Source organism: Hyla sarda, chromosome 2 (assembly GCF_029499605.1).
Source record: "Hyla sarda isolate aHylSar1 chromosome 2, aHylSar1.hap1, whole genome shotgun sequence".
Taxonomy (NCBI): Eukaryota; Metazoa; Chordata; class Amphibia; order Anura; family Hylidae; genus Hyla; species Hyla sarda.
Window position 1 is genome coordinate 484,377,854 of NC_079190.1, and position 22,815 is coordinate 484,400,668.

At 43.0% G+C, this 22,815-nt stretch overlaps 1 protein-coding gene across 8 annotated transcripts in view; it reads right to left on the reverse strand.

Annotated features, from left to right (window-relative positions):
* GRIK1 (glutamate ionotropic receptor kainate type subunit 1) overlaps window positions 1-22,815 on the reverse strand; it is a 512,490-nt gene that overhangs the window by 191,201 nt on the left and 298,474 nt on the right. For all 8 annotated transcript variants that reach the window (XR_008889112.1, XR_008889113.1, XM_056559535.1 and 5 more), the window contains exon 6: window positions 19,825-19,998. Coding sequence is in view for 6 of the 8 variants with exons in the window: in XM_056559535.1 (XP_056415510.1) it covers window positions 19,825-19,998 (174 nt within the window). In the remaining 2 variants the exon portion in view is untranslated. The remainder of the gene's footprint in view (window positions 1-19,824; window positions 19,999-22,815) is intronic.

Consider the following 22,815-nt stretch of genomic DNA (forward strand, 5'->3'; position numbering starts at 1 on the left):
CATGCTGGGAGTTGACTTTTTGAAACATCTGGAGGGCCACAGTTTGAGACCACAGCACAAAGGGATGAGATGAGAGGGTAATCTTATTTTGCCTTTGAGGGACAGTGTGGATCCTCTGGAGAAGGAAGAAAGGCCTTTGGCTGTCCGGGCATGCTGGGAGTCAAAGTTTTGCAACATCTGGAGGGCCACAGTTTGAGACCACTGTTCTAGGCTTTACTTGTCTCCAGGTCTCTGCACATAGGTCCTGATGTCAACAGCATCATTGTATGTGCCACTGTTCGCACCACTGGTCCTGAAGGGCATGATGTGGCAGGAGGACCAGTGGACCTTGAGCACAACTCTGCTTATTGTTATGTCACTTTTGCCAACCAGGGGCGTAGCTATAGAGGTAGCAGAAGTAGCAGTCGCACCAGGGCCCTGGTGTCTAAGGGGGCCCCAAAGCACATCTGCCCCATAAGAGTCCAGTATTATAATTGGCATATGGGGCCCTGTTGCAGATTTTGCATCAGGGCCCCAGAAGCTACAAGCTACGCCTCTGATGCCAACCAATGCCACAACTAAGGGAGTTTGCAGAGGCTGCTGGTGGTGTAACCACTATGACCAGACCTACCTCTGCACTTTAGTTCAGGCTCCCCAGGGTGATGGGGTGGGAAAAGCTACTTTGTCAATGTCATTCATCACTGATCACTTCGTTCTCAGCTTTCTGCAGTATCATGTGGTGTCCCAGCACCAAGGGCTGTCCTGTGGCTTCAGACTTCCTCGGGCAGACCTGTTCAAGCACTTTATTAGAAGTTTGATATATTTTCATAAGTAATATGTTGTTATTTCTATATATGTTATTTATAAATGTTTTGTACCTTTAAGACAGAGGAGCAGTGCAGGCCCATGTGACCCTGTATGGCCAATGGGAACCCCTAAATTCTTGGCCATATAGTGTAGTGGGGCTGCCCAGTCTATCCCTAGTGCTAAGTCTGAGCACAAGTGTGGTAAAGAAAAGGACAGGAGTGGACAGCATGGGAATGTAGGAACTACATGACAGGGGGAGGAAGGGTAGCGAAAAATAAGGGGTTAAAAGGCGGTGTGGAGAAAGGGGGGTCAGGGAGAGGACGATGGGTCAGTGGAAGGTGAGGGGGCAGTCCCTCGGAAGGGATATAGGGGGCAAGTTGTGGCGGGAACGAGCAGTCTGGAGCCAGAGAGAAGTTTGCCCGCCCTTGGTGACGGTTTGATGGTTGCACTTTGTCACGGCGGCAGGAGAAGGAGGGGGAAATGGAGGTATAGAAGGAGAAGGAGGCGTGGAATTGGTGTGTTGAAGCTCGGCCGGTACCCAGCTGGGCTTGGTAAACCCCTGCAGGCATGGTCCCAAACGGAAGAAAGGTCTCTGAAGGTGGTGCCCTGGGGTCAAGTTCCTGGATGACCCAGGGTAAAGTAGGAGATACGAAGGTCATGTCGCCTCTAAGTCCCCCTCCTTTTGTATGCTATTAATATGTTTGCACTATTTGCACTGTTACATGAATAATGGTTTATTGTTATTTAAGGAAATATGGAATTTTCATGTTTGGTGTTATTTAATAAAACGGTCTGCTGTGGCTTTTCTACCATAGAGTTGTTTCTTGTATTGGAATGATATAATGGTAAATCAAGGTAATGATCGGACACAGCGGAGCTTTACGCTCCCATAGTCAAGGTGTGAGGTGTGTGGCGAAGCTCTGAGGGAAGGCCCAGAATAAATCCATCTAATCCATTCTGCAAGGATCATGCCGAGGTGGATCATGCCGAGGTGGAAGTTCATGCCGAGGCAGAGGAAGCTACAGGACCTTGACAGAATCTACAGGACCTTGACAGAATCTACAGGACCTTGACAGAATCTACAGGACCTTGACACTCTTTAATCCTTTCTCAAGTCAGTATCAATTTATTGGGTGACAAGCACCACTTTTAGGAGAAGTCAAATTTTTTTTCCCCCTTATTTCTTTATCCCTTTCTGGAGCTCATCCCCACGGATCTTAGCGGCAACACCAGATCAGAAATGGAAAAGCGTAGTGATGTTTGTGGAAAAAAATAGCAGACCCTTTTATCTATTCTTGTACAGTCTGCTGCACCTTATTCTGCACAATGCCAAACATAGGCAACGCACTGATACATCGCCCACCCTGGGAAGTCTGCATTAGAACGCTGTTTTCCTGACCTGCTAGGTCCCAGGGCCAGAGGTATAACTTAAAGGAGTACTCCACTGGAAAACATTTTTTTTTAAATCAACTGGTGCCAGAAAGTTAAACAGATTTGTAAATTAATTCTATAAAAAAATCCTTCCAGTACTTATTAGCAGCTGTATACTACAGAGGAAATTCTTTTCTTTTTGGATTTATTTTCTGTCTGACCACAGTGCTCTCTGCTGACACCTCTGTCCATTTTAAGAACTGTCCAGAGCAGGAGAAAATCCCCATAGCAAACATATGCTGCTCTGGACAGTTCCTAAAATGGTCAGAGATGTCAGCAGAGAGCACTGTGGTCGTGACAGAAAAGAAATCCAAAAAGAAAAGAATTTCCTCTGTAGTATACAGCCGTTAATAAGTCCCGGAAGGATTAACATTTTTTAATAGAAGTCATTTACAAATCTGTTTAACTTTCTGGTAACAGTTGATTTAAAAAATAAAATAAAATAAGTTTTCGACCTGAGTACCACTTCTGGGCCCGAGTGCAACCGCACCCTCTGCACCTCCTATTGTCAATGTCAGGGTCAATGTGCTAGGCCCTAGAAACCTGACAGGTTTCCTTTAAAGGGTACCTCTCATCAAAAATTTTTTTTTTATATATTATAGTTTAATGTATACAGAATAACTTTCCAATTGCATGTTAGTAAAAAATATAATTCTTTCTATTTAATTTTCCACTTTGAAAAAATGACCACTAGGGGTCTCCCTACCAGTCCTGGCAGCAAGCATTTCAGACTCAGACTCCTATGGCAGCAAGCATTTCAGACTCAGACTCCTAAACACTCAGAGCTGCCAGCCTGCTTTGTTCACAAAGGAGAACACTCAGAGCTGCCAGCCTGCTTTGTTCACAGCCTGTTTGGCTGTGAACAAAGCAGGCTGGCAGCTCTGAGTGTTTAGGACTCCAGCATGATTCTGAAATGCTTGCTGCCAGGACTGGTAGGGAGACCCCTAGTGGTCATTTTTTCAAAGTGGAAAATTAAATAGAAAGAAGGATATTTTTTGATAACATGCAATTTGAAAGTTATTCTGCAAACAAGAATCTATAATATATCAAAAGTTTTTTTTTGATGAGAGGTACCCTTTAAAGCCCATATTGGGAATATCTCTAATAGTTTACACTACGGTTCACATTACGGAAATTTTGAGTAGAACTTTGTTTTAAAATTCTGCTTGGAAATTCCAGGGCAGGAGAGTCCCATTGCTGGCAACGGCATTCCGCACAGTGCATCCTGCAGAGTTTTCCAGGCGGCCTTTCCACCCGGAAAATCCCCTGGAAGAATTCTGCCAGAACATTGAACTTGTTCAATGTTCTGGTGGATCTCCGCTCCGCAGACATGGCCATCTATGGGCATGACAATGTCTGCGCGGTCCTAGCACCGACTAATTCAGTTGCCGCTGGCCACACTCAAAGTCTGAGGCTGGATTGCGTCTGGCCAGAGATTCCATAGTGTTAACCCAACCTAAGTCCTTTTAGAAATACCATGTGACACCTTGAGTAAGTAACTGGAAAGCCTCAAATATACAGAGAGCAGTATATTTACAGGGCAGCAAGTAATCTGTCACTCTGATCCCAGCACTGTGACACTTGTTCTTGCAGTAGATTTCACAAAATCTCTGTTCAGCAGTTCAACACTGTTTCACTCGTATTCATGACGTATTGATTTATATGACTATTATTCGTTTGTTTTGGGCAGTTGCTTATGCAACTGTCTCACAGCTGATCTATTTATCTGGATCCGCTGATCATGACTGTTTGGCCTGGTGCTACTGTGTCTTTAAATATCCCTGACTTTTGCATCAGGGATGCTCTTTACATTTGTTTCAAGCATGTATTATGTGTTTCTATTGCTTTGTTCCAGTCTAGTTCTGTTCTTTGTCTATTTATTAAGTTTTTGTTTTTCTCTTTTCTAGTTTTTTGCAGCTTTTGACCGAGTTACTTAGTTCCTCAATTACCGTATATACTCGGGTATAAGCCGGGTTTTTCAGCGCGATTTTTCGTGCTAAAAACACCCCCCTCGGCTTATACTGGAGTGAACTCTCCGCCTGTCAATCCCTTCATTAGTGGTCTTCAACCTGCGGACCTCCAGATGTTGCAAAACTACAACTCCCAGCATGCCCGGACAGCCATCGGCTGTCCGGGCATGCTGGGTGTTGTAGTTTTGAAACCTCTGGAGGTCCACAGGTTAAAGACCACTGCGGCCTTCGTTATCATCCAGCCCCCCCCCCCTCCGCGGGAAGTTAGGGTGAGCTGGTCCGGGCCATCTATGCTGCAGGGACCATCCGGTGGGGAGGATTAGTTGTTGCGGGCTGTCCATTTTTCACCAGGGGGCCTCTTCTCCGTGCTTTGGGCCCGGCGCCCCGGACTAGTGATGTTGCCTTGATGATGACGCACAGGGACGTTCATGCGCAACGTCCCTGTGCGTCGTCGTCAGGGACGTTGCGCATGAACGTCCCTGTGCAAAACAAAGGGGGGGGGGGGGCTGGATGATAACGAAGGCCCCAGTGGTCTTCAACCTGTGGACCTCCAGAGGTTTCAAAACTACAACACTCAGCATGCCCGGACAGCCGATGGCTGTCCGGCATGCTGGGAGTTATAGTTTTGCAACATCTGGAGGTCCGCAGGTTGAAGACCACTGATGAAGGGATTGACAGGCGGTGATGATGAAGGGGGGGGGGGGGATGATGAAGCGGGGCTGATTACATGGGGGGATGATGTATTTCCCACCCTAGGCTTATAGTCGAGTCAATAACTTTTCCTGGGTTTTTGGGGTAAAATTAGGGGCCTTGGCTTATATTCGGGTCGGCTTATACTCGAGTATATACGGTAAGTTCTGTTCAGTTATGTTCTTGACTCTGAGTTCTAGTGGCTGCTTGTTGCTCTGCTATGACTAGATTGTAGATGAGAATTATCATAGGGATATTTCTAGGGACAGTGACACTTAGTGATGTCTAGTGTTAAGTTTAGTACTCAAAGATAGTTATAGGGAAAGATTAGGGAAAGCTAACTATGGTCAGCCATTGTAAATGTTCACGTTTATCATCTTCTGCGTCAACGCCTGGCTAAGTGCTTATTATGCACTTGTTCCATGATCATTCGGCTCCTGACATCAGTAGTGATACATGCATTGTATGTTGGTTTCTTTTGATGGTCTCCTTGTAATACAATTCGCTCTACTGTAAGTCCTATGGGTTTCTGAGTACTGGAAGACACAGTTAGGGCCCAGGAAAGGTGATTGCTATAGGTGACCAGGGAATTCTGTAGCAATTTGAACACTGTATAATCTTTCATTACACAAAGTATAATATAAAAAAGTTTGGGATTTTTTGTTGTTTTTTTTAACTTGCCAATCCTACACTTTCTTACATTATTTTGGAGTTTCATGTTCTGGATTACCGCAGTTTTAATGGAGATGTGAAAGTAAACTATACTTGGTTGTTTAGACAATAAATATAGGCTTAATAAGGAGGCTAGCCATGGGACACGAGACCTCATTATGAGGCCGCATGACAGATGCAGAAGACTATTCATGAGTAAATAATGCTGGAGCAGCAACAATATAATGTCACCGTGATTCCTAAATGAAGATCTTGTTTACTCATTGTGGAGATTCTTCTTTTATCTTCTCGCTAATACAGATATTTTATAACAGGGTAAAAGTAAAAGCAAAGCTTAAAGGTATGATATACAATGATGAGAGACAGTAGAGAGAGGAAGATGAAAGACTCATATAGGAGGCACAATGGCATGCAAGGGGGAAAACATGAAAGCAAGAACGGAAAAACAGCGGCCATTATGTGAGAGACTATAGGAACGTCCCTAATTACAGCCCAGTGCTACAGTACAGTCACACCAAATGGGGAAATTCATATATTTTTGGACATAGGAGCTGTATTGTAGTAGTTATATTCTTGTATATAGGAACAGTATTATAGTAGTTATATTCTTGTACATAGGAGCAGTATTATAGTAGTTATATTCTTGTATATAGGAACAGTATTATAGTAGTTATATTCTTGTACATAGGAGCAGTATTATAGTAGTTATATTCTTGTATATAGGAGCAGTATTATAGTAGTTATATTCTTGTACATAGGAGCAGTATTATAGTAGTTATCATCTTGTACATAGGAGCAGTATTATAGTAGATATATTATTGTACATAGGAGCAGTATTATAGTAGATATATTCTTGTATATAGGAGCAGTATTATAGTAGATATATTATTGTACATAGGAGCAGTATTATAGTAGCTACATTCATGTACATAGAGGCAGTATGTAAGTAGTTATATTCTTGTACATAGGAGCAGTATTATAGTAGTTATATTCTTGTATATAGGGAGCAGTATTATAGTAGTTATATTCTTGTATATAGGAGCAGTATTATAGTCGTTATATTCTTGTATATAGGAGCTGTATTATAGTAGTTATATTCTTGTATATAGGGGGCAGTATTATAGTAGTTATATTCTTGTATATAGGGGGCAGTATTATAGTAGTTATATTCTTGTATATAGGAGCAGTATTATAGTAGTTATATTCTTTTACATAAGAGGCAGTATTGCAGTAGTTATATTCTTGTATATAGGGGGCAGTATTATAGTAGTTATATTCTTGTATATAGGAGCAGTATTATAGTAGTTATATTCTTGTACATAGGAGGCAGTATTATAGTAGTTATATTCTTGTATATAGGAACAGTATTATAGTAGTTATATTCTTGTACATAGGAGCAGTATTATAGTAGTTATATTCTTGTATATAGGAGCAGTATTATAGTAGTTATATTCTTGTACATAGGAGCAGTATTATAGTAGTTATCATCTTGTACATAGGAGCAGTATTATAGTAGATATATTATTGTACATAGGAGCAGTATTATAGTAGATATATTCTTGTATATAGGAGCAGTATTATAGTAGATATATTATTGTACATAGGAGCAGTATTATAGTAGCTACATTCATGTACATAGAAGGCAGTATGTAAGTAGTTATATTCTTGTACATAGGAGCAGTATTATAGTAGTTATATTCTTGTATATAGGGAGCAGTATTATAGTAGTTATATTCTTGTATATAGGAGCAGTATTATAGTCGTTATATTCTTGTATATAGGAGCTGTATTATAGTAGTTATATTCTTGTATATAGGGGGCAGTATTATAGTAGTTATATTCTTGTATATAGGGGGCAGTATTATAGTAGTTATATTCTTGTATATAGGAGCAGTATTATAGTAGTTATATTCTTTTACATAAGAGGCAGTATTGCAGTAGTTATATTCTTGTATATAGGGGGCAGTATTATAGTAGTTATATTCTTGTATATAGGAGCAGTATTATAGTAGTTATATTCTTGTACATAGGAGGCAGTATTATAGTAGTTATATTCTTGTATATAGGAGCAGTATTATAGTAGTTATATTCTTGTATATAGGAGCAGTATTATAGTAGTTATATTCTTGTATATAGGAGCAGTATTATAGTAGTTATATTCTTGTACATAGGAGCAGTATTATAGTAGTTATCATCTTGTACATAGGAGCAGTATTATAGTAGATATATTATTGTACATAGGAGCAGTATTATAGTAGATATATTCTTGTATATAGGAGCAGTATTATAGTAGATATATTATTGTACATAGGAGCAGTATTATAGTAGCTACATTCATGTACATAGAAGGCAGTATGTAAGTAGTTATATTCTTGTACATAGGAGCAGTATTATAGTAGTTATAATCTTGTACAGAGAAGCAGCATTATAGTAGTTATATTATTTTATCTAGGAGGCAGTTTTATAGTAGTTATATTATTGTACATGGGGTAGTATTATAGAAAATATATTCTTGTACATAGGGGCAGTATTATAGTAGTTATAGTCTTGTACATAGGAGCAGTATTATAGAAAATATATTCTTGTACATAGGAGGCAGTGTTATAGTATTCATATTGTTGTATAGAAAATATATTCTTGTGCATTGGTGGTAGAATTATAGTAGTTATATTCCTTTATGGGGGACAGTATTATAGATAGGGATGCACCGAAAGGGAAATTTTGGTCTGAAACTGAAAATATAGGCCGAGCTTGACCGAAAACCGAAAATGTATTGCCTCGCCCCCTTTTTTTAAATATAGTTTTTGTTACATTTTATTAGGTTTTTTTTATTTTGTGATGTGATGGGACCAAAATCAGTAATTTTTTCATTTGGGATTTTTCTGCGTTTATGCCATTCACAGTGCAGGATCAGAAACATAATACTTTAATAGTTGGGACAATTACGCATGTGGTGATACCACATACATTTTATTTTAATCATATTTTTATATATGGAAAATGGGAAAAGGAGGGTGGTTTAACCCCTTAAGAACCAAGCCCATTTTGGCCTTAAGGACTCAGACAATTTAATTTTTACGTTTTCATTTTTTCCTCCTCGCCTTCTAAAAATCATAACTCTTTTATATTTTCATCCACAGACTAGTATGAGGGCTTGTTTTTTGCGCGACCAGTTGTTCTTTGTAATGACATCACTCATTATATCATAAAATGTATGGCGCAACCAAAAAACACTATTTTTGTGGGGAAATTAAAACGAAAAACGCAATTTTGCTAATTTTGGAAGGTTTCGTTTTCACGCCGTACAATTTCTGGTAAAAATGAAGTGTGTTCTTTATTCTGAGGGTCAATACGATTAAAATGATACCCATTATTATATACTTTTATATTATTGTTGCGCTTAAAAAAAATCACAAACTTTTTAACCAAATTAGTACGTGTAACGCCGAGCGCTCCGGGTCCCCGCTCCTCCCCGGAGCGCTCGCAACATCCTCGCTACGGCAGCGTCCCGGTCAGATCCACTGACCGGGTGCGCTGCGATACCGCCTCCAGCCGGGATGCGATTCGCGATGCGGGTGGCGCCCGCTCGCGATGCGCACCCCGGCTTCCGTACCTGACTCGCTCTCCCTCGGTCCTGTCCCGGCGCGCGCGGCCCCGCTCCCTAGGGCGCGCGCGCGCCGGGTCTCTGCGATTTAAAGGGCCACTGCGCCACTGATTGGCGCAGTGGTTCCAATTAGTGTCTTCACCTGTGCACTCCCTATGTATACCTCACTTCCCCTGCACTCCCTCGCCGGATCTTGTTGCCCTTGTGCCTTGTGAAAGCGTTCCCTTGTGTGTTCCTAGCCTGTGTTCCAGACCTCCTGCCGTTGCCCCTGACTACGATCCTTGCTGCCTGCCCCGACCTTCTGCTACGTCCGACCTTGCTCTTGTCTACTCCCTTGTACCGCGCCTATCTTCAGCAGTCAGAGAGGTTGAGCCGTTGCTAGTGGATACGACCTGGTTACTACCGCCGCAGCAAGACCATCCCGCTTTGCGGCGGGCTCTGGTGAACACCAGTAGTAACTTAGAACCGGTCCACTAGCACGGTCCACGCCAATCCCTCTCTGGCACAGAGGATCCACCTCCTGCCAGCCGGCATCGTGACAGTAGATCCGGCCATGGATCCCGCTGAAGTACCTCTGCCAGTTGTCGCCGACCTCACCACGGTGGTCGCCCAGCAGTCACAACAGATAGCGCAACAAGGCCACCAGTTATCTCAACTGACCGTGATGCTACAGCAGCTACTACCACAGCTTCAGCAATCATCTCCTCCGCCAGCTCCTGCACCTCCTCTGCAGCGAGTGGCCGCTTCAGGCCTACGACTATCCTTGCCGGATAAATTTGATGGGGACTCTAAGTTTTGCCGTGGCTTTCTTTCAGAATGTTCCCTGCACTTGGAGATGATGTCGGACCAGTTTCCTACTGAAAGGTCTAAGGTGGCTTTCGTAGTCAGCCTTCTGTCTGGAAAAGCTCTGTCATGGGCCACACCGCTCTGGGACCGCAATGACCCCGTCACTGCCTCTGTACACTCCTTCTTCTCGGAAATTCGTAGTGTCTTTGAGGAACCTGCCCGAGCCTCTTCTGCTGAGACTGCCCTGCTGAACCTGGTCCAGGGTAATTCTTCCGTTGGCGAGTACGCCATACAATTCCGTACTCTTGCTTCTGAACTATCCTGGAATAATGAGGCCCTCTGCGCGACCTTTAAAAAAGGCCTATCCAGCAACATTAAAGATGTTCTGGCCGCACGAGAAATTCCTGCTAATCTACATGAACTCATTCATCTTGCCACTCGCATTGACATGCGTTTTTCCGAAAGGCGTCAGGAGCTCCGCCAGGATATGGACTTTGTTCGCACGAGGCGTTTTTTCTCCCCGGCTCCTCTCTCCTCTGGTCCTCTGCAATCCGTTCCTGTGCCTCCCGCTGTGGAGGCTATGCAAGTTGACCGGTCTCGCCTGACACCTCAAGAGAGGACACGACGCCGCATGGAGAATCTCTGCCTGTACTGTGACGGTACCGAACACTTCCTGAAGGATTGTCCTATCCGTCCTCCCCGCCTGGAAAGACGCACGCTGACTCCGCACAAAGGTGAGACAGTCCTTGATGTCAACTCTGCTTCTCCACGTCTTACTGTGCCTGTGCGGATATCTGCATGTACCTTCTCCTTCTCTACCATGGCCTTCTTGGATTCCGGATCTGCAGGAAACTTTATTTTGGCCTCTCTCATCAACAGGTTCAATATCCCGGTAACCAGTCTCGCCAGACCCCTCTACATCAATTGTGTTAACAATGAAAGATTGGACTGTACCATACGTTACCGCACGGAGCCCCTCCTAATGTGCATCGGACCTCATCATGAAAAAATTGAGTTTTTGGTCTTCCCCATTTGCACTTCCGAAATTCTCCTTGGACTACCGTGGCTTCAACGCCATTCCCCAACCCTGGATTGGTCCACAGGGGAGATCAAGAGCTGGGGTACCTCTTGTTTCAAGGACTGCCTTAAACCGGTTCCCAGTACTCCCTGCCGTGACCCTGTGGTTCCCCCTGTAACCGGTCTCCCTAAGGCCTATATGGACTATGCTGACGTATTTTGCAAGAAACAAGCTGAGACTCTACCTCCTCACAGGCCTTATGACTGTCCTATTGACCTCCTCCCGGGCACTACTCCACCCCGGGGCAGAATTTATCCTCTGTCCGCCCCAGAGACTCTTGCTATGTCTGAGTACATCCAGGAAAATTTAAAAAAGGGGTTTATCCGCAAATCCTCCTCTCCTGCCGGAGCTGGATTTTTCTTTGTGTCCAAAAAAGATGGCTCCCTACGTCCTTGCATTGACTACCGCGGACTTAATAAAATCACGGTAAAGAACCGCTACCCTCTACCTCTTATCTCTGAACTCTTTGATCGCCTCCAAGGTGCCCACATCTTTACCAAACTGGACTTAAGAGGTGCTTATAATCTCATCCGCATCAGGGAGGGGGACGAATGGAAAACGGCATTTAACACTAGAGATGGACACTTTGAGTATCTGGTCATGCCCTTTGGCCTGTGCAATGCCCCTGCCGTCTTCCAAGACTTTGTTAATGAAATTTTTCGTGATCTCTTATATTCCTGTGTTGTTGTGTATCTGGACGATATTCTGATTTTTTCTGCCAACCTAGAAGAACACCGCCAGCATGTCCGTATGGTTCTTCAGAGACTTCGAGACAATCAACTTTATGCCAAAATGGAGAAATGTCTGTTTGAATGTCAATCTCTTCCTTTCCTAGGATACTTGGTCTCTGGCCAGGGACTACAAATGGACCCAGACAAACTCTCTGCCGTCTTAGATTGGCCACGCCCCTCCGGACTCCGTGCTATCCAACGTTTTTTGGGGTTCGCCAATTATTACAGACAATTTATTCCACATTTTTCCACCATTGTGGCTCCTATCGTGGCTTTAACCAAGAAGAACGCCAATCCTAAGTCATGGCCTCCTCAAGCGGAAGACGCCTTTAAACAGCTCAAGTCTGCCTTTTCTTCTGCTCCCGTGCTCTCCAGACCTGACCCATCTAAACCCTTCCTATTGGAGGTTGATGCCTCCTCAGTAGGAGCTGGAGCGGTTCTTCTACAAAAAAATTCTTCTGGGCATGCTGTTACTTGTGGTTTTTTTTCTAGGACCTTCTCTCCGGCGGAGAGGAACTACTCCATCGGGGATCGAGAGCTACTGGCCATTAAATTAGCACTTGAGGAATGGAGGCATCTGCTGGAGGGATCAAAATTTCCAGTTATTATTTACACCGATCACAAGAATCTCTCCTATCTTCAGTCTGCCCAACGGCTGAACCCTCGCCAGGCCAGGTGGTCTCTGTTCTTTGCCCGGTTTAATTTTGAAATTCACTTTTGCCCTGCCGATAAGAACATTAGGGCCGATGCTCTCTCTCGTTCCTCGGATGCCTCGGAAGTAGAGCTCTCTCCGCAACACATCATTCCTCCTGACTGCCTGATCTCCACTTCTCCAGCCTCCATCAGGCAAACTCCTCCAGGGAAGACCTTCGTTTCTCCACGCCAACGCCTCGGAATCCTCAAATGGGGTCACTCCTCCCATCTCGCAGGCCATGCGGGCATCAAGAAATCCTTGCAACTCATCTCTCGTTTCTATTGGTGGCCGACTCTGGAAACGGATGTTGTTGATTTTGTGCGGGCCTGTACTGTCTGTGCCCGGGATAAGACTCCTCGCCAGAAGCCTGCTGGTCTTCTTCATCCTCTGCCTGTCCCCGAACAGCCTTGGTCTCTGCTTGGTATGGACTTTATTACAGACTTACCCCCATCCCGTGGCAACACTGTTGTTTGGGTGGTCGTTGATCGATTTTCCAAGATGGCACATTTTATTCCTCTTCCTGGTCTTCCTTCAGCGCCTCAGTTGGCAAAACAATTTTTTGTATACATTTTTCGTCTTCACGGGTTGCCCACGCAGATCGTCTCGGATAGAGGCGTCCAATTCGTGTCAAAATTCTGGAGGGCTCTCTGTAAACAACTCAAGATTAAATTAAACTTTTCTTCTGCTTATCATCCTCAATCCAATGGGCAAGTAGAAAGAATTAACCAGGTCCTGGGTGATTATTTACGGCATTTTGTTTCCTCCCGCCAGGATGACTGGGCAGATCTTCTTCCATGGGCCGAATTCTCGTACAACTTCAGAGTCTCTGAATCTTCTTCCAAATCCCCATTTTTCGTGGTGTACGGCCGTCACCCTCTTCCCCCCCTCCCTACTCCCTTGCCCTCTGGTTTGCCCGCTGTGGCTTCCGTACCTGACTCGCTCTCCCTCGGTCCTGTCCCGGCGCGCGCGGCCCCGCTCCCTAGGGCGCGCGCGCGCCGGGTCTCTGCGATTTAAAGGGCCACTGATTGGCGCAGTGGTTCCAATTAGTGTCTTCACCTGTGCACTCCCTATGTATACCTCACTTCCCCTGCACTCCCTCGCCGGATCTTGTTGCCCTTGTGCCTTGTGAAAGCGTTTCCTTGTGTGTTCCTAGCCTGTGTTCCAGACCTCCTGCCGTTGCCCCTGACTACGATCCTTGCTGCCTGCCCCGACCTTCTGCTACGTCCGACCTTGCTTTTGTCTACTCCCTTGTACCGCGCCTATCTTCAGCAGTCAGAGAGGTTGAGCCGTTGCTAGTGGATACGACCTGGTTACTACCGCCGCAGCAAGACCATCCCGCTTTGCGGCGGGCTCTGGTGAACACCAGTAGTAACTTAGAACCGGTCCACTAGCACGGTCCACGCCAATCCCTCTCTGGCACAGAGGATCCACCTCCTGCCAGCCGGCATCGTGACAGTACGTTTATAATCCCTTTATTTTGATGACCTATAACTTTTTTATTTTTCCGTATAAGCGGCGGTATGGGGGCTCATTTTTTGCGCCATGATCTGTACTTTTTTTTGATACCACATTTGCATATAAAAAACTTTTAATACATTTTTTATAATTTTTTTTAAAATAAAATGTATTAAAAAAGTAGGAATTTTGGACTTTTTAAATTTTTTTTCGTTCACGCCGTTCACCGTACGGGATCATTAACATTTTATTTTAATAGTTCGGACATTTACGCACGCGGCGATACCAAATATGTCTATAAAAAATGTTTTTTACGCTTTTTGGGGGTAAAATAGGAAAAAACGGACGTTTTACTTTTTTATTGGGGGAGGGGATTTTTCACTTTTTTTTTACTTTTACATTTTTTTACATTTTTTTTTACACTTGAATAGTCCCCATAGGGGACTATTCATAGCAATACCATGATTGCTAATACTGATCTGTTCTATGTATAGGACATAGAACAGATCAGTATTATCGGTCATCTCCTGCTCTGGTCTGCTCGATCACAGACCAGAGCAGGAGACGCCGGGAGCCGCACGGAGGAAGGTGAGGGGACCTCCGTGCGGCGTTATGAATGATCGGATCCCCGCAGCAGCGCTGCGGGCGATTCGATCGTTCATTTTAATCGCGAACTGCCGCAGATGCCGGGATCTGTATTGATCCCGGCACCTGAGGGGTTAATGGCGGACGCCCGCGAGATCGCGGGCGTCGGCTATTGCCGGCGGGTCCCTGGCTGCGATCAGCAGCCGGGATCAGCCGCGCATGACACGGGCATCGCTCCGATGCCCGCGGTTATGCTCAGGACGTAAATGTACGTCCTGGTGCGTTAAGTACCACCTCACCAGGACGTACATTTACGTCCTGCGTCCTTAAGGGGTTAAAGGGGTATTCCAGGCCAAAACTTTTTTTTATATATCAACTGGCTCTGGAAAGTTAAACAGATTTGTAAATTACTTCTATCAAAAAATCTTAATCCTGCCAATAGTTATTAGCTTCTGACATTTTCTGTCTAACTGCTCAATGATGATGTCACGTCCCGGGAGTTGTGCAGTTCCTATGGGGATATTCTCCCATCATGCATAGCTCCCGGGACGTTACATCATAATTGAGCAGTTAGACAGAAAATGTCAGAAGCTAATAACTATTGGAAGGATTAAGATTTTTTAATAGAAGTAATTTACAAATCTGTTTAACTTTCCGGAGCCAGTTGATATATATAAAAAAAAAACGTTTTGCCTGGAATACCCCTTTAAGGACCAGACCAATTTTATTTTTGAATTTTCGTTTTTTCCTCCTCGCCTTCTAAAAATCATAACTCTCTTATATTTCCATCCACAGACCCATATGAGGGCTTGTTTTTTGCGTCACCAATTGTACTTTGTAATTACATCACTTATTTTACCATAAAAGGTACAGCGCAACCAAACAAATATTATTTATGTGGGAAAATTGAAAAGAAAACCGCAATTTAGCAAATTTTGGAAGGTTTTGTTTTCACACTGTATACTTTCCGGTAAAAATGACATGTTTTCTTTATTCTGTGGGTCAATACGATTAAAATGATACCCATGTTATATTTTTTTCTATAATTGTACCGCTTAAAAAAAATCTCAAACCATTTTAATAAAATTAGTATGTTTGAAATTGCCCTATTTTGACCACCTATAATTTTCTAATTTTTCCGTATATGGGGCGATATGAGGGCTCATTTTTTGTGCCATGATCTTTAGTTTTTATCAGTATCACTTTTGCTTAGGTTTTACTCTTTATTCATTTTTCATAAAAATGTTTTTAAATAAAATGTGACAAAAAAGCAGCAATTTTGGACTTTACATTTTTTTTATGTTTACGCCGTTCACCGTAGGGGATAATTAACAATATATTTTAATAGTTCATACTTTTATGCACGCGGCGATACCAAATATGTGTATTAAGTATTTTTTTTTACGCTTTTCGGGGGTAAAATGGGGAAAAACGTCCGTTTTACTTTTTATTGGGGGAGGGAATTTTTCAAATTTTTTTACTTTTTTTTTTTTTTAACATTTTTTTACTTCTTTTTTTTTACACTTTTTATGTCCCTATAGTGGGCTATTCATTGCAATCAGTTGATTGCTAATATAGTGCAGTGCTATGTATAGGACACAGCACTGCTCAGTATTATCGGTGATCTTCTGCTCTGGTCTGCTCGATCGCAGACCAGAGCAGAAGACCCCGGGAGACGTCCGGAGCCAGGTGAGGGGACCTCCGGCTGTCATGCTGGATGATCGGATCCCCGCGGCAGTGCTGCGGGCGATCCAATCGTCCATTCAAACTACCGCAATGCCGCAGATGCAGTGATCTGTATTGATCACGGCATCGGAGGGGATAATGGCGGACATCCGCGCAATCGCGGATGTCCGCCATTACTGGCGGGTCCCTGGCTGCTGATATCAGTGCTCCGGTGCTCGCGAACATGTCGGCGTGTAAATGTACGTCATGGTGCGCTAAGTACCACATCACCATGACGTACATTTACGTCCATTGTCGTTAAGGGGTTAAACTTTTAATATGGAAGGGGTTAATGGATGTTTTTTAAACTTTTATTTAACTTTTTTTTTTTTACACTTTATTAGTCCCCTTAGGGGACTTTTAGGAGGAATCATTAGATTCCTCATACAGATCAATGGAGTTCAATACTACTCCATTTATCTGTGTGATCTGTGCTCATTCGGTTGAGCCTGCTTCACCCAAGCTCAATCAAATGAAGAGCCACAGACACTGATACAGAGGTAAGCTCACCCGGCTACCTCCACAGCGGATGGTGTATTATATGTCATGGGTCGGGAAGAGGTTAAGCCAACCCCCCCCCCCCCTCTTTCCCTGGAATTATCGGCAGAAAATTCACTCAGCCGAAAATGCTGAAAGAGGCATTTTTCGGCTGATAGTTTTTGGCGGCTGAAATTTTGGTGCATCCCTAATTATAGTAGTTATATTCTTGCATATTTGAGAAATATTGTAGTAGAAAGCAGTCTTATAGTAGTTACATTCTTCGACTTAGGGGGCAGTATTATAGTAGTTATACTTTTAGGCAAGAGGAAAGACGGGATGGCACCACTGCTGGGCGTATCATGCGTATAGGTGGGATTTGAAGGAAAAGGTTAATGTACAGGATGAGGCTATGGTGTGCATAAAACCAGGAAAAAACAATATCCAAAACTGTGCCACAAGTAGAAAAATGGTTTTAGCACTCACCATTAAATTGTCTTCTTAAACACCGGCATGGAAGAGAAAAATAAACCGCACAGCAAAAAGCTGAGCGGCGTGACGGCAACAAGCCCTGTTTCGCAAAGGGCCAGAGGAAGTAGGAAGACCGCGAAACAGGGCTTGTTGCCGTCACGCCGCTCAGCTTTTTGCTGTGCGGTTTATTTTTCTCTTCCATGCCGGTGTTTAAGAAGACAATTTTATGGTGAGTGCTAAAACCATTTTTCTACTCGTTGCACAATTATAGTAGTTATATTCTTGTACAAATAAAGCAGTATTATAGTAGTTATATTCTTGTATATATTCAAATACTGGAGTTGTTACCCCGTACCCCCCGTACCCCGTACCCTTGCTGGCCTGTCAGGCAGCCTCCCTGCAGTATCCCCTGCCCCCCCCCCCCCCCCCCTTCATCTGTTCTACTGTAATTGTATATTATCCCCTATGTTATGTATATAAGAATGTTGTATCTTTAAGAAAGGTAACATGTGATCACCAGTTGTCATGTGATTGCTACCCAGGAGGTATCAGTGACCAGGTGACTTAAGGGTGACCAATGGGACCCCACCAGTTCTTAAATCTTCTCTCACTTAGTTCCTAAATCTTTGCTGAGGTGCAGTCGAGCCTAAGAGTCTGGCGTCATAGGAGCCTCAAGTTAAGTCTACAGCCACAAGCTACAAGTCTACAAGAAAGTCACAGCTTAGTTTGTCTCCAGTCAAGTCAAGTCAGTCACTGTCATCTATTGTCAAGTCAACGTGGCCTGCACTAAATTGTCCAAAACCACTGCAAGTCCCAGCAAGCCCTTAAAGGGGTTATCCAGGAAAACACTTTTTTTTTATATATATCAACTAGCTCCAGAAAGTTAAACATATTTGTAAATTACTTCTATAAAAAAAAATCTTAATCCTTTCAGTACTTATAAGCTACTGAAGTTGAGTTGTTCTTTTCAGTCTAAGTGCTCTCTGATGACACGCGTCTCGGGAACTGTCCAGAGTAGAAGCAAATCCCTATAGCAAACCTCTTCTACTCTGTGCAGTTCCTGAGACAAGCAGAGATGTCAGCAGAGAGCACTGTTGCCAGACAGAAAAGAACAACTCAACTTCAGCAGCTGATAATTATTGGAAGGATAAAGATTTTTTAAAAGAAGTAATTTACAAATCTGTTTAAATTTCTGGAGCCAGTTGATATATATATATATATATATATATATATATATATAAGTTTTTTCCTGGAATACCCCTTTAAGTCACTGGTCACCTCAATGGGCCCGGCTACACTGTATAGACTGTACCATCTGTCACTCAGTAAAGCTACCGTTGTCCATAACTTGGCATCGGAGTCATTATTGCCCCCCGTGCCTAGCCCAGGATCCAGCGGTATACCTTTGGGTGGCATTGAGGATAAGCCACGCCCTTGAGCCAAGAATACAAGGGGTATCTGCCCCTAGAGTAATTCCATCTGTCCTGCATCTCACGCCCCATACCACATTCTTGTGCATAGGGGGGCAGTATTATAGTAGTTATATTCTTGTTTATAGAGAGCAGTATAGTCTTGTACATAAGAAACAATAGTAAAGTTGTATGTTGTGCATATATGCTGTACTATAGTATATATTTACATAAACATATTTCCCTAGGAAACAGTATTATATATGTGTGTAGATATAGTAGTTGTATAGACAGTATAAGGGTATATTAACATAGCATCAAATTTGCTGGCTTATTATTTTATAAAAGCAATTTCCCTTATTTAAAAAAGTAAAAATTACAATTACTAAAATGTTATGCTGTGCGAATATAACCTTATGGCAGTTACTGTATATTTGTGCACATAGGGGGCAGTATTTTATAATTTAATTCTATGGGTGTAGAGTGTTGGATCAGAAACACTGTGCTTTGACTAGTTAGACTTTAAAGGGTACCTTTCATCAAAAATACTTTCGATATATTATAGATTAATGTATGCAGAATAACTTTCCAATAGCATTTTATTAAAAAAATATTCTTCTTTCTATTTAATTTTCCACTTTGAAAAAATGACCACTAGGGGTCTCCCTACCAGTCCTTTTTTTTATATAGATTTCAGACTCATGCTGGAGTCCTAAATCTGCAGCTGGGACACAGACAAACTCAGCACTGCTCCCTGCCAGGGAGCAGTGTTGCGCTTGTCTGTGTCCCGGATGCAGTCTGAGATTTAGGACTCCTGCATGAGTCTGAAATCTATAAAAAAAAGGACTGGTAGGGAGACCCCTAGTGGTCATTTTTTCAAAGTGGAAAATGAAATAGAAAAAAGCATATTTTTTAATAACATGCTATTGGAAAGTTATTCTGCATACATTAATCTATATTATATCAAAAAAAATTTTGATGAAAGGTACCCTTTAAATCAAAACAATGGTGAGGAAATAAAAAAAAATGGCCAGATAATGTTTTGGCTTTTTTCAAGCATTTTCAAAGCCAAAAAGTTGATTAAAAGCTTTAAAAAGTGTAAAAGTGTTTTATTTGAAGCTTTCAGCTATGGTCATTCTCAAGCTAAATCCCTACAGGTTTGTCAATGGAAGTTTCTGCAAAATCTAATCATCCCCTATAGACAACAATATGGACCTTTTGATTGATATAGGACTTGGTAAGAAATATCATTTTACTCACTGTCATCATTCCATCTAGGAGACCGGTTTCAGGCCTGGGTGGTGCTTGTAGACGTTCCATAGACCACTTGTCGATGACAGATGACACCTGAGGATTGTCAGTGTTAAGTAGGCGGAATCCAGTCATATTTACTCCACTGTATCTGTATGGCTCAAGGTCAAGAGCAAAGAGGTCCTGCAAGACAAGATGTAAATTAAAGGGATTCTCTGCCCTTCACAATCCCTACTTGAGTATCCAATGACAATAAACTAATTTCAAAGTCTACCTCTCCTAGGACTCCCATAAATCAGCAGTAGTCTGTGGGCAGATCTGACATTAAAGGGGTGTTCCAGGAAAAAACTTTTATATATATATATATATATATATATATATATATATATATATATACATATATATATCAACTGGCTCCAGAAAGTTAAACAGATTTGTAAATTACTTCCATTAAAAACTCTTAATCCTTTCAGTACTTATGAGCTTCTGAAGGTAAGGTTGTTCTTTTCTGTCTAAGTGCTCTCTGATGACACCTGTCTCGGGAACCGCCCAGTTTAGAAGAGGTTTGCTATGGGGATTTGCTTCTAAACTGGGCGGTTCCCGAGACACGTGTCATCAGAGAGCACTTAGACAGAAAATAACAACCTTAACTTCAGAAGCTCATAAGAACTGAAAGGATTAAGATTTTTTTTAATAGAAGTAATTTACAAATCTGTTTAACTTTCTGGAGCCAGTTGATATATATAAAAAAAAGTTGTTTCCTGGAATACCCCTTTAAGTGTTAGGTTTATCTGCAGCACCTCCACAGGGGAATTTAAAGAGGTACTCTGCTGTTCAGCGTTTGGAACAAACTGTTCCGAACGCCGGAGCCGGGAGCTCGTGACGTCATAGCTCCGCCCCCTCAGGATGTCAGACCTCGCCCCCTCAATGCAAGTCTATGGGAGGGGGCGTGACGGCTGTCACGCCCCCTCCCATAGACTTGCATTGAGGGGGTGGGGCATGCCGTCATGAGGGGGCAGGGCTATGCTGTCACGAGCTCCCGGCACCAGCTCCAGCATTCGGAACAGTTTGCTCCAAACGCTGAGCAGCGGAGTACCCCTTTAAGCATTACACATAGCCTATTTAAATTAATGAGCTGTCTGGTAAAACAGGACAGGATGGGTCCTCCAAAGAGGGAGATGCTAATAACTTTCCACTGTGGTCAAGATGTGAGGACCCTGAACAGAGGACTTTACACTCCACCCAGACCCATGGAAACTGAATTATAAAGTGATAATGATATTTATGAATCAGGAAGATCAGGATGAGCAATGACTATGTAGTGAATACATGGCATCTTTGGAAATGACAGGTACGCTTTAAAGGGGAACTCCGGTTGAAAACAAGTGGACAACAAATGTTTTCAAATCAACTGGTGCCAGAAAGTTATACAGATTTGTAAATTACTTCTATTTAATCATCTTACTCCTTCCAGTACTTATCAGCTGCTGTATACTACAGAGGAAGTTCTCTTCTTTTTGAATTTCTTTCCAGTCTGACCACAGTGCTCTCTGCTGACACCTCTGTCCATGTCAGGAACTGTCCAGAGCAGGAGCAAACCCTCAGAGCAAAACTATCCTGCTCTGTACAGTTCCAGATACGGACAGAAGTGTCAGCAGAGAGCACTGTGGTCAGACAGAAAAGAACTACACAACTTCCTCTGGAGCATACAGCAGCTAGAAGTACTGGAAGGATTAAGATTTTTTAATAGAAGTAATTTACAAATCTGGTTTACTTTCTGGCACCAGTTGATTTGAAAACATTTTTTTTCCAGGACCCCTTTAAAGGGGTACTCCGGCGCTTAGACATCTTATCCTCTATCTAAAGAATAGGGGATAAGATGCCTGATCGCGGGGGACCCCCCTGATCTTGCATGCCGCACCCCATTAAAATCAGTCCCCGGAGCGTGTCTAATTACTGTCGATCACGAGGACGGAACGTTGTGACTTCACGGCTCCCCCCCTCATGTCACGTCACGGCTCCGCCCCTCAATGCAAGCCTATGGGAGGGGGCGTGACAGCTGTCACGCCCCCTCCCATAGGCTTGCATTGAGGGGGCGGGGCGTGATGTCACACGGGGCGTGGCCGTGATGTCACAACACTTCGTCCCCGTGATCGACAGTAATCAGACCAAGAGCGGACACGCTCCGGGGACTGATTTTAATGGGGTGCACGATCACAGGGGTCCCCAGGATAGGGGATAACATGTCTAAGCGCTGGAGTACCCCTTTAAAGCTGGTCTTGTAAACAATAGTCCTTGATATTTTTGTAGCCTTCCTAAACAGTGATGATATGCGGCCCAGATATTTTTATGTTTGGAGTGGTTTTATATATGGTTTCTGGTATATGAATTGTACATCGGGGCGCATTCACCTTCCATAGTGATCGTTTTATTATCCAGAAATATCAACATCAGAGGGTAATTCCTCAGTCCCAGGCAGGAGATTTTACAGTGAATGGAATCTAGAGAAGTTACGGCTGATGAATTATTGTCGTCCAGTACAAGAGAGATGGGACTGGTAAAGCTTTCCTTTAGGAGCCCTTGAGGCTGCCAGACAGGTGAAATTATCAATAAATATATATATATATGAACATTTGATACTCTGGGAAGTGTGGAGATGTCTGTGAAAAAGGGATATCACCTAAAAGAGCTGACAAATATGTCTCTATTCTTCGTAGTCTGTATACTTGGGAGTGTAGTCTGGGGTCTATGTAGGGGGGTCTGGTCTAAACCTTAACCCCTTAAGGACCCGGGGTTTTTACCGTTTTTGCATTTTCGTTTTTTCCTCCTTACCTTTAAAAAAAATCATAACTCTTTCAATCTTTCACCTAAAAATCCATATGATGGCTCATTTTTTGCGCCACCAATTCTACTTTGTAATGACGTCAGTCATTTTACCCAAAAATCTACGGCGAAACGGGGGAAAAAAAATCATTGTGAGACAAAATTGAAAAAAAAACC